Genomic DNA, 15737 nt, shown 5'->3' on the forward strand with positions numbered 1-15737 from the left:
AATTGTGCTTTTCAGTGTCGGTGCAGAATTACCATCTGTGGTTGCAGTTTGCTCCTCCCTCCCCCACGCCCCAGTGAATGCTGATTCAGGCCTTGTTTCCAGGAGGGGGAGGGAGGGCCTCCAGGGGGTATCTAGAGAAGGGTGCGCCTGGAGGGGAAGCATGACAAGAATTCCGGGAAGATCACACTGTATGGCAGTTGACTTCCACATTTGCTGAATGGGAGGACTTCTTGCACTGGAGTTACCCGCACCCATTTAAAAACACTCTGTTATTGCATTCTGTTTAGCCTTGCTATTCTCCGAAATACTTGTGTGTGTCTTGAAACAATTATCTGGAGTGGCCTTACTGGCCGTTCTAAAGAATGCTAACAGGGTTATTTTTGCCAGAGGAGGGAAAAATAACTACAGCTTTTTCCTAAATATCAGATGCTATTTTGGTCATCCTCCTGGGGAAGTACTTTTCATACCGTAGGTCATTGATGTATTAGTGGGCTGTTAAAATCAATTTCTGGATCACAATCAGCATTTTAAACAATCGGAATAGGAAATATCAGAGGGTATTGTATATAGTAAAGGTAACTTCTGTTTGGTGATTATATAAAAGCTGTCACCATACATATATGTGTACACGTGTGTGTGAGCGTGAGCGTGAGCACACACATGCATGGTGAGAAGTCTGAACGGCAGTGGCTTGGCTTTTACGACATGATGGACACTCGCTTGTTTTTAAATCCTTTCCTTCGCCTTTAAGTGTCTCACGGTTGGACCGGCCTCTGTCCTCAGCTTTGCTCTGTTCTCTTCCAGGTGGAACCAGGGAGAGGGCTCCGCCCTCACCCGGATGTGCATGCGGATGTGCATGCGGCACAGGAGCAGCTGAGGCAGTTTTCCAGGTGAGGAGCCCAGACCCCCCCCCGCCCCCCAACCTCAAACCCACTGCCGAGTCGGGGTTCAGGAAGTGGTGTGTTGTGGCAGGACTGGCCGTCAACATAGCACGTAACCCTCCACAGCCCATCGCTCCTCACAGCCCAGCACCCTGCTCGTTGCTTGAACACGGACTCGCTGGGCATCTGCTCTGTGCCCGGCCCTGGTCAACCAGAGGGTCCAGGTCCCTGCCCTCATGAGCCTGCGCCCCCTGTAGGGTCGGCTGTGTGTTCCTGTGCGTCTCTCCTCACCCTCTCTGTCAGGGTGAGGAGCCCCTGACCCCCACCCCTGCAGGAGCGTCTTGAAGAGGAGCTGGCTCCCCAGGAGGGAGGCTGCCCTGCTGTCCTGTGCCCTGCGTGCTCCCCCTGACCCACTGCTGAGCAGAGCGGGAGCTCAGAGCCCTTCACGCTGTCCCCCTCTCGTCTGTCTTTCCCGTGTCCCGAGCGGCAGGAATGGCAGCGACTGGCATGGGGGTTTAGGCTCACCAGCGTTCAAACGAGATGGGCGTTCTCCCGGGCAGATCAGCACGACTCCGCAGGTCTGCCCGCTTTTCGAGGAGCAAGTCGTGTGAGGGGCCGCGAAGGCGAGATGGCCCTGGCACTTGGCAGGCCCCGAGGGAGGCGACAGGACACAGCAGGAAGCACCGAGGTCCACATGCTCCCACATGCTCAGGGGCCGAGACCTGCTGTGACCCCGACTAGGATCTCGGCCCCTGTGAAGTGGGGATGGCCATTTCTGAAGGGTTTTGTGAACATTAATGAAAGGGCCCCACGTGTATGGCAGGGAGCCATGGTGTAGCAGGTGATGAGGCCTAGCTTCTTTCCCTCCTGCTCCCCACCTGGACGGCGCTCCCTGAATTGCTCAGTGCCCCCCTCACGCACGTCGGTTGTTTTGGTCCTGGGCCGGTCCTGCGGTGCCTCACCCCGCTTTAGGGATGAGGAGGCACCCCTTCAACAGCCACTGCTTATTGAGCAGCTCCTGCATGCTGGGCACCGCCTTAGGTCATGGGACCTGGTGGTGAACAGGACCACGTGCTGCTCTCACGGAGCTTACGTGCCAGACACTAATAAACCTGCCATGGCGTCAGGCGGTGGTCCGTGGCACGAGGAGAAGGACACGGGGTGGGGGGTGGCCACCGTTGGCACAGGGTGCGTAATTAGGGAGCGCCTCTATTCAGAAGAAAGATTTGAGCGGAGACCTGGGAAAAGGAAGGGCGTGAGCTGCACTGACGGCTGGAGGAAGTGAGCGAGGGAGGGAATGGCGAGGTGACCCTGGTCAGAAAAGGAGGGGATCGAACCAAGAACTTGGAGACTTTCAGGAGGCTCAGCATCAAAAAGCAGCTGAGAGCAGCTTCCGGGTCGTGCTCACCAATGCGGTTCACCAGCTGATGGGCATGTTCTCCTTTTTCTACAATAGCTCTGTCGTGGGGCTGGGCCGGTTTCCCTCCCATCGCAGATAAAAAGCTGGGCTCGCGTGATTCCTCCGTGTGGGGAGCCACTCTCCATGGTGCCCATGGGCTGATGTCCCTGGAGAGACTGGCACCCCGTCCTCGAGGCTGCCCACCCTCAGCCCACATTCATGACTTGAAATCCTGAATGTGCATCAGCATCACGTGGGATGGAGATATATATATATATATATATATATATATATATATATATATATATATATATAAACACACACACACATGTGTATATATGTGTATATATGTATGTCTATAATAATAAAAGCATAATATGCTAATTAGACTGGACATCCTTCCAGATGACCTTCCGGACGAAACCAGGTCTGCGAGGGAAGCCTGGGTCCCAGGTGCCAGAGGGAAGCCGATGCCGGCAGCTGGGGGAAGGAAGGCCTACTCTTGCACGAATATCGTGCATCGGGCCTCTAGTATTTATATATATATACATATACATATACATATATACATATATACACATACATACATATATATTGATTTCAGAGAGGAAGGGAGAGGGAGAGAGAGATAGAAACATCAATGATGAGAATCATTGATCGGCTGCCTCCTGCATGCCCCCTACTGGGGATCAAGCCCGCAACCTGGGCATGTGCCCTTGACCAGAATCGAACCTGGGACCTTTCAGTCCACAGGCTGACGCTCTATCCACTGAGCCAAACCAGTTAGGGCCACATGGGTTTTTTTAGAAATAGTCATGGGGGGGCCTCACCCTCAAAGTTTCCATGAGCTGGCGGGGAGGCCCAGGTGTCATCACCTTTTCACAGCAGCCAGCGGGTGACCCCACCTGCACACAACGCTGCTTGTGAATAAAATAAACAAACGGGTGTGTTTGTTTCAGTGCAGCTGCCTCACAGTCTTTGCAGAGCATCCTGAGGACAAGTGTGCTGCACAACGGGGGGTTTGAATGCGAGCTTGGGCGTAGTATGCCGCCTTGTCTTGCTTCAGCTAATGGTGATTTTGATGTTTTGACAACCAAGTGTTCAGTCTTGACAACAGAAATATAGCTGTTTAATTTCTCCCTTTCTTTCCCTTTTGGTAAAAGTGCTTTAATCGACTGTCTGATAAACCCACTTCAAGAACAGATGGAAGAATGGAAGAAAGTGGCCAACCAGCTGGATAAAGACCACGCAAAAGGTACGGGCACACTGTCCGCGGTGGGATAGCATTCCACGAAGAGCCGTGGGTGGCTGTGGTGCTGCTGGTGCCTCTGCTGGGTTTCCTGGTGTCCCCAAGGGCCCCTCTGTCCCTGCGTGTCCTGTGGGCCTTTCAGGGTGTCCTGTGGAAGATGAGGAGTTAAAAGTGATCCCACAGCAGGGCCCAGCGCTTGAGTTTCGGCACAAACCGTTTTCAGCAGCCGCCAGCCTGGTCGCTTGGTGGCGTGAATTGTGATCCGCTGAATTAAAAGTGAATCGAAGCCCAGTCGGTGTGGCACGTGGTTGAGTGTCGACCTATGAACCAGGAGGTCACGGTTGATTCCAGGTGGGGGCACATGCCCAGGTTTCGGGCTTGATCCCCAGTAGGGGGCGTGCAGGAGGCAGCCCATCAGTGATTCTCTCTCATCATTGATGTTTCTGTCTCCTTGTTCCTTCCTCTCTCTGAAATCAACTTCTTAAAAAAGAAAAGTGAATTGTAATGCCAGGCTTAACAGCCCAAGGCTCATACGTAAGGCATGGCAGCCCATTTAAAAACCATCTTTAATGATGTAAGCTAACCGGGTCTCCTGCCCAGAAATGGCCCATCAGCGCCTCATGTGCCAGCCTCTGGGGACAGAGTGGTCCAGACAGACACACCCCTGCCCTGTGGGTCTTCCGGAGCCGGAGGGTGGGGTGCTGGCCGTGTGGAAGGGGCAGGAGACAGTCTCCAAGGGTCAAGCCTGCGCACGGTGTGTGCTGGGGAGGAAAGCATGTGGGAGGCCCTGAGGGCACACATCTGGCAGGAGGGCTGGCTGACAGGCAGTGGTAAGAGCTCTGGGGGCTTTGGGCGGGGAGGGGAGCCATGGGGAGTAATGGAGGAAACTTGTCGTTGGCACTGGATCGAACATGAGGGCAGTGGGAGAGAGAAGTGCTGAGGGGACTCGTTTTATTTATTTATTTGTTTATTTAAAAATATTTTTATTGATTTCAGAGAGGAAGAGAGAGGGAGAGAGAAATAGAAACATCAATAATGAGAAAGAATTATTGATTGGCTGCCTCCTGCACATCCCACACAGGGAATCGAGCCTACAACCTGGCATGTACCCTGACCAGGAATTGAACTGTGACCTCCTGGGTCATAGGTCGACGCTCAACCACTGAGCCACGCTGGCCGGGCAAGAGGTGACTCGTTTTAGATGTCCACGCCTGGGCGGTGGAGATACCAGCAGCAGAAATGGGGCATCCGGGAGTGGGCGTGGCCCGGGGGGCAGAGGAGGTGGTTGGTGGGGGCCGGAGGGACATGGTGGGTGTGGGCTGTCCTCCTGGGTGTCTGCAGTGTCTGGCCTCCGTTTTAATGTGAAAGAGAGGCAGCGGGGGCTTTGCCAGTTCCCCGTGGTCTAGGTTCTGCTGTTGTGCGAGGTTCTCTTGCCTGAACTGTAACATCTGGCCGGCGACTTGCCACATGGGTCCTTCTGAGGAGATTTCGGCCCTTAGGAGAGTGGATCACAGTGAAAATATTTCCTGATACTTGAGCTGAGAAAATACACATTTTTCATTTTATTTTATTATTTTTTAAATATACTTTTTATTGGTTTCAGAGAGGAAGGGAGAGGGAGAGAGATAGAAACATCAATGATGAGAGAGAATCATTGATTGGCTGCCTCCTGCACACCCTGGTTACGTGCTCTGACCAGAACCAAACCACCGTGCCTCTTGGTTCATAGGTTGAGGCTTAATCAACCTCGGAGTCATGCCGGCAGGGCTGAATTTTTCATTTTCAGTAAAATGTTCCCAAATGCCGTCTTTCTGAGCAGCTGATAGGAATGGGTACTTTCGGGAAAGACGGCGGTGAGTGTTGTCGTTTGTCACGTTAGTAACACCCCTGCTCTGAAACGTCATCTCGAGGTGCTTATCACACGGGATTCCGATGAAGCTGTTTATTATGCACCACAGTTTACTCTCTGTGATGAAAGCAACGGCTGTTCCAAAATTATTTTCTGTTGACCCAAGTGGTAAAGTGATTCAATTATTCTGCTTCCTCTTAGAATATAAAAAAGCTCGTCAAGAGATAAAGAAGAAGTCCTCGGATACACTGAAACTGCAGAAGAAAGCGAAGAAAGGTAACGATGATTCTGCAGTTAATTGTGTCACTTGGGGAAAAGCGCTTGGGCTCGATTTGTCTTTGAAGCTGAGAGTTCGATGCAGACTTCCTTCCGCGGGGCGGCCCCGGGGAGCAGCGGGAGCAGAGAGGCTGCGCCTGAGTGCAGTTCTCGGGTCAGACTCTGTCCACTTGAGGCCCTTGCAAAGCTGCCCTGGACCTGTCCCCTCTGCACACCTTTGTCTCCAGCATCTGACAGTTGCCATGCCTACTGTACCTTTTCAGGAAACCTATACATTTCTTGGGATCATGCACAAAGCCTTTATGCAAATGTTCTGTTCTAACTATTACAGCAATGATGTCATCTTCTCCTGCATCTTTCCCAGCCTGTAACCTCCGAAACCCTTTATTATGTCTCGTGAGTTAGAAATGGCCGTCCCGGGAGCCAGAGTCATTGCTAAAAGGGAGCTTTTCCATGGGGTTCGTGAGGGTGGGGGCTCCGAAGGAAACGCAGACCGTCAAGGGGCCCTCCTCCCGCCTCCCTGCCCCTCGCCGCCACCAGCTCTGGCTGCATCCACTTTGCAAGTGTTTGCAACATGGTACTAAGACCTAAAGTTGGGGGGCTCTCTCCTGAACCTGAGAAGGTGACATTCCTTCCAGACTGTTCCTGACATCACGCCTCTTAATTCGCTGCCTCACAGCTGATGCCGCACTCTCCCCTCAGGCTGCTCTATGGCTCACGTTTATCGCTTATTTGGGACAATGATCTTTTGAGGTAGAAAGCCCCAAAACCTAAGTTCCTCTTTCCTAGACAAGCAGTTTGTTTTTTGAATTAAAAGCAAATACACTTGGAGAGGTGGAATGGTTTGTGGAAGAGAGGTGGGAAAAGGACAAGGTTTTGACATTTCTAAGAAATGCCCTCCTGGTTCTTAAACCCTAAGACCGTTTCAAGATAGCGAGCGGCCACAGGATTTCCACCCACGTCAGGGTTTCGGTTACTACTGGCCCAGTTGTTTCTTCCGGGTGTGTTTTCCTGGCCTGGTTGCTTCTCACCACGACCTTCTATCCAGCGAGGGCCCCTGGGAGCAAGTGGTCGGCAGCAATAGGGCTGTGGCCAGTAGCATTTTAGCGCGTCCAGAGGTGAAAGTTTGTAAATAACGCTGCCACCAAGTCCACTGAATCCGAGGTCCCGTGGAAGTGCAGGCTGGGAAACAGTGGGAGCGCATCTCCACCTACCTGCCCACCTGGCGGCTGTGAGAGGGGAGAGATGATGGGTTTGGAGGGAGGGTCCCGGGAAGACTGATGGCTTGGCTAAGGTGGGGAGTCGGCGAACAGGATGAGGTAAGGAAAAGGAGCTATTTTCCCTCTGCTCTTCCCGACGTCCCTTTTAAGCTCTCGGCTGCAGCGATAATCCTTTTATCCGAATTCTGCATGGAGGCTGCCACTCCAAGGTGCTGGCGTTGTCAGTGAGCAGAATCTGGCCCGACAGGGAAGCCTGATGGGTTGCGGGCAGTGCAGCGTGAAGCGAAGGTTCTGGCGTTAGACTTGCTGGACACTGGCTCGGCTGCCCTGGGAGGCCGGCGCGCTTCCCGTCAGGGCGCCCGTAGAAAGATTCGGGGCCGGGCCTTGGGCGCTGGCCTGTGGGACGCGGAGAGATGCTCTGGTCCCGGGACTTGGGAGTAAATGGCCCTTAGTGGGGCGGTTTCTCGGGGCCCGTGGGCCTGAAGGTTGAGAGGATGGAGGCTGTGACCGGAAGCGGCCGTCTCTCCGTCCCCGCACGTGGCTGGGGTCTCCGGCCCCATAGCCTCTCCACATTAGGTGGCCGTGTGTGCTGACGTCTGCAGCCAGGTCAGACCAGCAGCTGGGAATGTTCTGGGTGATTTTCTAGTTACTCCAGAAAACAGCTTTTAATGTCTTTCCTTTATAAACAACTGTTTTTTCTAAAATATGTAAGTGCATTATTTTTACCAAGTGTTCATACTTGTGCATGTCCGGGGTGAATGGAGCCTTCTCGGAGGGACCAGACTCGTCATTCTGGTGCACGTCTGTGATGGGGGCTCCGAGTGGCCCGAGAATGGACTAGGAATGCCGCGCGTTTCGGGTCGGGAGAAATCGGTTATCTGAGGCTCCGGTTAGTTTGGGTCTGGTTAGCCCAAGTTTCCCTGAGCCCCTCCATCCGTTCAGTCTCCTTCAGGGGCCGCTGCCTGGACTCTTGGCTTATAAAGTGTTGTGATGCCTCTGAGATTCACACCAGGTGTTCGGATGGACATCCTTGGAGAGACCTGGGACATTTTAATACGCTCACCCTTGATCCTGACATTTAAATAGTCACATCTGTCCTTGTCAGCAGCGGCTGCAAAGTTCATAGTATAAACCCTGTAAACAGACTCACAGAGTTCCAGTCTAGCATATTATTTGTCTTTATACTACAATTTTTAATTCTTTAATTATTTCTTTTTCATTTCCACCCCAGCTCAAACATTGTGTCACAGGTTTTTCCTAGTGACTCTTCAAGTTACAGCACATTACACTTGAAAGGGTATCTTGGTCAAGCATCTTAATTGACTTCTTTGGGAATGTAGTCTTCATCCCTCTTTTGAAGAGCCTTGCTGTGCTGGGCGTGATGATTCCTAGCTGGGAGGCTTTCTGTTGAGAGGAGAAGGGAAGAGCGCCAGTGCGTCAGGGCAGGGCGCACGGCTGTGTGGTCTTGGGGGTGTGGGTTGAATCGGTGGCTGCCTCCTGTGGTAAAATCCGGTGGCTGCCGTGGACTGACGGAGACGCGAAAGGGAGGTAAGACTGCTGCTCGAATACCAGTTTGACGGTGTTATTTTCCTTTTTGTGTCAATTGTGTATCCTGCACTTTCTCACCGTGCATCCCCCGCCAGTGGAAGTTCTCGGTAAGTCTGCCATCCGACCTCTGGTGCTGGGCACGGTGTGGTCCTTGCTGTGGGCGTGTCCAGGCCTATGCCCGTGGCCCACGCTCTCCTCCCGGCTCAGGACAATCAACGGTGCCTACCTAATTCTCCATAACTTTAAGAAAATTTCGTGTGCGTGTGTTCAATCACTTTCTTCCTTCCATGTTTGGCACTTTCATGGATTAGCATGACATTCAAAGAGCTTTTGAATCAACATAATCCAGTTTAGACTCATGGAAAGAAGAAATACAGAGTGATTTAAACCCTCCCTTCCCCAGGAAATAAATATCTTTATACATACATATGTATCTAAGAATATATATGTGTGTGTGTGTGTGTGTGTGTGTGTGTGTTTATACCACAACCGAAACCTGTAGAGCCACATTCAGTAACTCCCCCACAGTAATTTCCAAATCTGATTTGGTTGTATTAATTAAGCTGGCAAAGTATCTTTTACTTTGTGCCCCCAAAACTAGAGAGTTCTATTCAAAACTTAGAATTCATTAAAAAAAAACCCACAAAAAAACCCAAAGTATTTCTTATTTCAGCAGAGTTTGTGGAATGGCCAACTTCAAAGGTATCGGGGACTCAGATTCAATAATCAGAATGATTCTTCTTGATTGAATGTCAACCTCATCCTGTGGGTGATTTTGCTACTAAACCTTCACGTTGCTCTTGGCGTCTCGGGGCTGTCCGTCTGTCCGGGAGGCCCGTCTGCGAGGTGTCCGTGTGTCTGAGCATCCGCACTGACCTCCCAAGGGGGGTTTGGGCTGGATTCTGTCACTGACGACAACAAACCCGAGCCACCGGGTCTCCCCTGACAGGTGGGGGCACAGCTCTGCCTCGACTTCCCCCGACTTCCCCTCATGGTGACGTTGGGCTGGTTCTTCCCCAACTTTACGAATGACGATCCTCCCGGGCCCCACGCCGTGCTGCGGAGCAGTGCGGAGGGTGCCGCGTGCCCCTTCGGGAGGGCGGTGAGACCGCGTGCTCAGTGCTCATTGGGATAAGTTTTACGGAACGTAGCCTTGTCCATTGGACAGGTGCATGCTGGCGCTTTGGTGCGTTCACAGCGTTGTGCAGCCATTCCCGCCGCCTAATTTCAGAGCACTGGCATCACCCCAAAAAGACGCCCCCAGCATTGCCCCCATTCCCTGTGCCCCCCAGCCTGTCGATGAGGGAAGCTGGGAGATCGTGCTGTAGTTGGAGACCTGGCTCAGGTGCGAATGGCTTCTACTAGTATCTCCTCAGGTGCAGGACGAGGCGGAGGTGAGCAGGGACCCGATCAGGAAAGACTTGACTTTCGGGACTGTGTGGAAGCCCTTGAAGACTTCCTAGTTTCTAGAAAGTTCCGCTGTGATGGTGTCTCTGGATTAGATAGACAGTGTCTGTTTGGGTTAGATAGATAGTGGCCCAACTGGACACCTCGTTGGCGAGTGGCTTTTGTTCAGGTGAGGGGTGACCGTGGCCAGGGCGCAGGGATGGGGAGGTGATCGGGTTCGAGAGCTGTTTGGGAGAAAGTAAGTGAAAGGGGGAGTTGGAGGGGCTGCAGGTTCCTGGGTCGGGCGACAGGTGGAGGGCGGGAGTGTTTCTCTAACCACAGAGGAGGAGCCTTCCCGGTAACAGGAGGCAACGTGGATTCTCCATGAGCCACAGGTCGCCATGGAGGGGGGGGCGGGGGTTCTGTGGTTCTCTGAGCTGTCTCTTCTCAGTCTTTGCTTTGATGGACAGCTGCTCGCTCAGGACCAGCGAATCTCTATGACGGAACGCCTACCTTTAGGGGAAGGATTAGGGACCTCGAACTGAATGCTCATTTTTTAAACCCCCCCGCCCTGCATCCTCCCCCTGCTGAGGTGCCAGGGGCGCGGTGCGGCCGCGATGGCGCTGACCCCTATCCAGTGCCCACCCCGTGCTGAGCGCCTCACAGGAATGAGGTCGTTTGGCCCCAGGAGCCATCTGAGCTCTAGGAACTCACTGTTGTTCACAGCTCACAGATGAGGAGGCACTGAGGCCCAGCATGTTGACAGAATAACAAATTGAGTTAGAACATTTTTAAGTCAAAAGCCTCCAGTCTGTCTTTCTTTTCACTTTGGGGAATCAGTCCAGTCCTGCTGCTGGACATTGGGGAGGCCTGTAGCGGGATAATGGGAGCCGCTTCCGTTGGGAAAGGGGAGTTTTCATTCCAGAATCGAATCTCCAGCTCACCCTGCGTGCCCATGTCTGTATTTATATCCCATTTGTCACCGGCTCGAAGATGCCATCCATCGTAAGATGCACCATTATTTTCTAAACCACGAAAAAGAAGCCCCTGCTGGTTAAACTACGACGACAGGCCATGGGTGGCAGGACACAGCTTGATTTGTGAGGTGCACAGGCGTGGAAAGGGGGCTGTTAGAGTGAAATGCAGTGTTTGTGTCAGGGCAGATGGCAGTCACTTTGTGGGATTCTGGCGGCTTCCTCAGACATCTGTCTCCGGAAAACAAGTGCCTTTGGATGTTTTCTGACAACGATCTTGGCCGGGGTGGCCTGGGCTGTTCTCCGCGGGGAAGCCCTCCCCCCGAGCCTGGTGTCTGCGTGGCCCGCGAGGCTCAGGTGGGGGCTGCAGTGCGTGGGAAGGGGCTGGAGGTCCCGCCTCACGCTGATGGCACCGACTGGCTTTGGAATTGGGCTGTCACGGGCGGACGTGGGCCGCTCAGCTCCCGGCATGTTTGCTGTGAGTGTGAAGGGGGCCTCTGAGCAGAAAGGCCGACGGTGGGGTCTGGCCGGGCCCATCCCCAGCTCGGCGGCCCTGTGCCAGCCACTTGGCCTCCCCCGCTCTCAGTTTCCCCCTCTGTTCAAGGGGGGTATTAATGCCTGCCTCGAACATGTATGTAAAAATTAAAGAAAATACAGAGTAAATGTTGGGAAGACAAGGGATCTTCGTGCCACTCCAGGAAGGTTTGTGAACTCTCCCTCCTTAACCAACAGACAGCCGGCAAACCCCCTTTCTTTCAGGGAGCCACGCTGGCCGTGCCCTGGTGCCCGCCCATCCGAGGGCATGGCCCAGGAACAATTCTTGGGAAAAGGAGAATCGTGTGGTTTCCCCTGGGGAGCAGAGGCTCCTGCCTCTTGTGCCTCGGGATTCCGAGACCTGGGAACTGGCAGAGGGAAAACATTCTCAAGACCGAGATGGCTCAGGCCGCACAGGCCAGGTCACACAGGGTCCCGTGTCAGGAGTTTTATCTCAAAGCCCATGGGAGGCGCCCCTTCCTTCTTTTGGCTGCTCGGCTGGCCTGGAATTTGCTAGTTTTATGGTCTTAGGCCATATAAGGCCGGGGCAGTGGAGGCCAGTGAGCAAACAGAGGGAGCTAGTCTCTCCCTGCCTCCTTCATCCGCAGGTACCTGCACCCGTCTTCAGGCAGGTGTGCTGGGCAGAAGGTGCAGGATCCGTGGGGGCTGACGTCACTCAGAACTAGAGAAAGAAAGATGGACCTAGTACTGGGAGTGTCGTGAAAGATGCGTAAAAGGAACTTCTGAGCTCACGCGGCCGAATCCTGATCTCGGGAGAGAGTTGGAGGAGGGTTTGCCTGAGGATGGAGGCCTGCAGGGTGAGCAGGCCAGGCAGGTGGGGAGGAGGGAGAGGTCTGTGAAGGTGGGTGGGAAGCGGAGGGAAGGGGGAGGGGAGGGAGGGGGTGAAGAACTCGAGGCCGGTGAGTGGACCGGCTGACCCATGCATGCCTGGCTGGCAGGCCGGGTTAAGGACATTGGACTTTTCTTGAAAGAAACAGGAGTTGTTGACAAGAAGTGATAATACTTGCATTTTTAAAGGAGTCGGGGCTGCAGATCTAAACACAGTCGGGGTGACATACGAGGGGCCCTTGCAGCTGTCCAGTGAGGGTGGCGACAGAGGTGAGAGGAGAGGACAGAGAGAGTCCGTGTGGGGGGGAGCTGGAGCGGCCAGGACGCGTGCGGAGGTGCCGGCGCTGCTGCCGGGGAAATGAGCAGGCTGCCCTACACTCCACCTGACTTGTGGGCCTGAAAGACCTCCGTGTCTGAAGGCCAGTGCATCCGACTGGGGCATGGAGTCACTTCCTGCACAGTTGCTTTTCATAAACTTGGTTACACGTCGTGTCAGTGAATTTAAGAAATAAAAACACAATAAAATTGTGTTTTCAGGTTCTGATACTTCCTGAGTAGAAATGTACTCACTGCAACTATAATTATAACAATCTTGACAGCTTATACTTAGTTTAGAGCACCGCAACTTGAAAGTCCTTTAATTATAACAACACGTGTTTAAAGTAAGTCTTCTGTAATCATAGAATCCTTTAGATTCCTGTTTATGAGATTAGGTAACACTCGGTTCTGGTCACTTTGCTTTTCACTGTAAGTGTATTTTTAAAACTCAGTTCTATTAGTTACGGATAGACATGTGCCTTATAACTCAGGAAAGGAAGAAAAGATACACGTTTCCAGTTTCTTATCGTTAGAGACTGATAATACAAGGGATTCCTGCCATAATCAAAGCACATCCAAGCCGTTGGTCAAGCATTGTGCCTTTTGGTGTACTTTCTCTCCACCCCCTCCACCTCCTCCATGGAAGTTAAGAGCATGCAGACCTGGTCTGCAGCCTCCGTGTGTCGAGGGCTGGGGCATCAGGAAGAGACTCAGAGGCGTGCAGAAGCCTTAGACCAGCTGAGTCCCGCGGCCTCCCAGCCGGGCCCGAGGTCGGCCCGCACTGCAGGTTGCAGGGGAGCAGGGAACGTGGGCAGCATCCCAGGGCTTCACCGCCCGGGGGCCTGTGTCGTGTACACGCTCGACGTAGTACGTGGATTCAGGTGCGCAGCCAGCACTTAGAGGAAGAGGGAACCCACAGTTCTCATAGGGGTGTTGACCCGGCTTCCCTCCTGGCGCTCCCGTCTGTGGCTCGGCTGTGTGTCCTCCAGACGGAGCCCTGGCGCCCCCAGCCGGCCCCGGAGAGCGTGGAGAATGCCCGCGTGGGCTTCTTGTCCACTAAGAATTCGGGAGAGCCGCGGCCCAGCGGCCAGGCCAGTGTGTGGGGATGGCCAGCCTGCCTCCCCCTGGAAGCGGCTGGAGATGCTGGGGCCCTGGTAGGAGTATCCTGGCTGGATGGTGACTAATGGGGAATGCTGGGCGGGTCACCGTGAGGACACGCGGGAACTTCTCAGGCAGCGGGTCCCTGCGTGCTGTGATTGTTGGATGCCGTCCCTCCGCGGGGTTCAGTGTGCGGAGTGTGGTACCCCCACCCCACGTGTGTGCTCACTTGGTGAGGGCTCTGCATGCGCCGTGTTCACTGTGCTTGCGGACATCGGAGGCGTGTCCGGGGCGACCTCTGGCTGCATGTGACTTCCCTTTCTGTGCCGACTCCGAATGTAACCGCTGCCTCAGAAGTGACGTCCTTACAAACCCCAACGACCTCTTTGCTGGGGCGTTCTCGAAGCCGGCCCTCTTGCTCCAAATTAAGCCTCTCGCCTGCTTATGAGAGAAAACACAGAATCTATTCCTTCATTCGAGGCCATTTTCCCTGGCCCTTTTCTTTTCAAACGAGGCATTATATTTAAAGTTCCCTGTGTCACTGCTAAGAGGGGGACGTGGTGACGGGCAGGAGGCGAGTGGCGTTGGTTCACAGGCTCCCGCCCGGTCACAGAGGCACAGGCTGTGTGGGCGCCGTCCCCACTCTCTCCCTTCCCTGAGTGACCCTGCACAAGGCCCTCGCCTTCCCTAGGCCTTGACCTCCACTGAAACACCAGCAGGTGGGCCCGGATGACCCTAAGGCCGCCTCCATCTCGAATATGCTGCGTTTAAAACAAGCATTTGTTGAGCACTTGTTGTATGCACACATGGCGTTGTGCTGGGGAAGGGGGGGGGGGTCCACGAGCCTGCCCTAGAGAAGTTAGAAATTCTGTCTCAGGGTTGGATGATGGGGGGAGCCCCTGGGTGGGGAGCCGGGGGGCGGGGGGGAGCTCACGCACTGGCCTCCCAGGGGGTCACCCTCGTACCCCTGCCGGTCAGGTTTACAGTAGCTGCACCCCTGACACAGGGCCCGTTCGTCCCTGTCTATCTTCTAGTGCAGCAGACATCTTCTCCAAAGGGCCTGATTGTGAAGTCTGTCTCGGAGATGCTGCCCTGCAGTTGCAGCAGGAGTGGGCCTAGTCACTGTGTAAATCATGGGGCGTGGCTATGTTCTGATAAAACTTTATTTATAAAGACAGTTTGCCCACCGCGTTCTAGAATTGTTTCCAAGGTTAACACCCTGTTTTAAACTCTAGAAATGGTTGCCTCCGTAGTGGGGTCTGTGGACCTGGCTGGACACGGACCCAGCTCAGCATCGATACCACCTTCAATTTCTCGCCTGCGACCTGGCTGAGACCCCGTGATGACGGGGCTTGTTTCACAGGAAGCGCATTGAGAGCTCTCCCCAGGAGTCCCGCTGACTGCCAGGGAGTCCCGGCCCCCAGAGCCGGGCTGACGCTGGCCACCCCTGCTTCCGGGACAAACTCCTGTGCAAACAGAGGCCCTTTGATGGAGGTTGGCCCAGCAAAGCCAGCTTTGCCCATTTTTGGGGACATCCACAGGCCCTCGCCTTGCTCACCCCTGAGCCTGTTCAGAATGTGCTCGGAGGAAGGAATTCCGTCTGGCCGCCATGTCCCGGGGTTGGTTGGCAGAGGGCTCTGAGGGGCTGCCTAGGGCAACAGGGCAAGTTGGGAGTTGCCTTCCCAGAAACCCTCCTTGCAGAAATGAGCCAGGATCCCTGGAACTCGGAAATGGCTGGCCCAGAACAGCAGCACCTTACGTCCTTTCTGGGTGTAACTAAGTGACTGTAATGTCTTGGAGGAGTGTGGTTCCCCCCCAGCACCCCAGGGAAGGGGGCGGTCGCCCTGGGAGCTGTTTCAGCAGCCGCTGGCCCTGTCGTTCGCAGGGAGGGGCGACATCCAGCCGCAGTTGGACAGCGCGCTCCAGGATGTCAACGACAAGTACCTCCTGTTGGAGGAGACCGAGAAGCAGGCGGTCCGCAAGGCGCTGATCGAAGAGCGCGGCCGTTTCTGCACCTTCATCTCGATGCTGCGGCCAGTGATCGTAAGTTAGTGGGAAGTTCCAGGAGGCCCAGAGCGCCATTGGGAGGAGACTCCCTCCTTTTTATCTAGCCGCCATGCTCGAGTCATGGGCACCTGCTGTGCGTCGGGAATCCC

At 54.2% G+C, this 15737-nt stretch overlaps 1 protein-coding gene across 1 annotated transcript in view; it reads left to right on the forward strand.

Moving 5' to 3' along the window:
- The first annotated feature begins 877 nt into the window (after positions 1–877).
- The window catches only part of MTSS1 (MTSS1, I-BAR domain containing), a 29632-nt gene continuing 14772 nt past the window's right edge, over positions 878–15737 (forward strand). The window contains exons 1-4 of the mRNA XM_023751937.1: positions 878–890; positions 3444–3535; positions 5580–5654; positions 15467–15624. Of these exons, the coding sequence (XP_023607705.1) occupies positions 3484–3535; positions 5580–5654; positions 15467–15624 (285 nt within the window). The 5' untranslated portion in view covers positions 878–890; positions 3444–3483. The remainder of the gene's footprint in view (positions 891–3443; positions 3536–5579; positions 5655–15466; positions 15625–15737) is intronic.

The sequence above is a fragment of the Myotis lucifugus genome, unplaced genomic scaffold (genome assembly GCF_000147115.1).
Source record: "Myotis lucifugus unplaced genomic scaffold, Myoluc2.0 scaffold_27, whole genome shotgun sequence".
NCBI lineage: Eukaryota > Metazoa > Chordata > Mammalia > Chiroptera > Vespertilionidae > Myotis > Myotis lucifugus.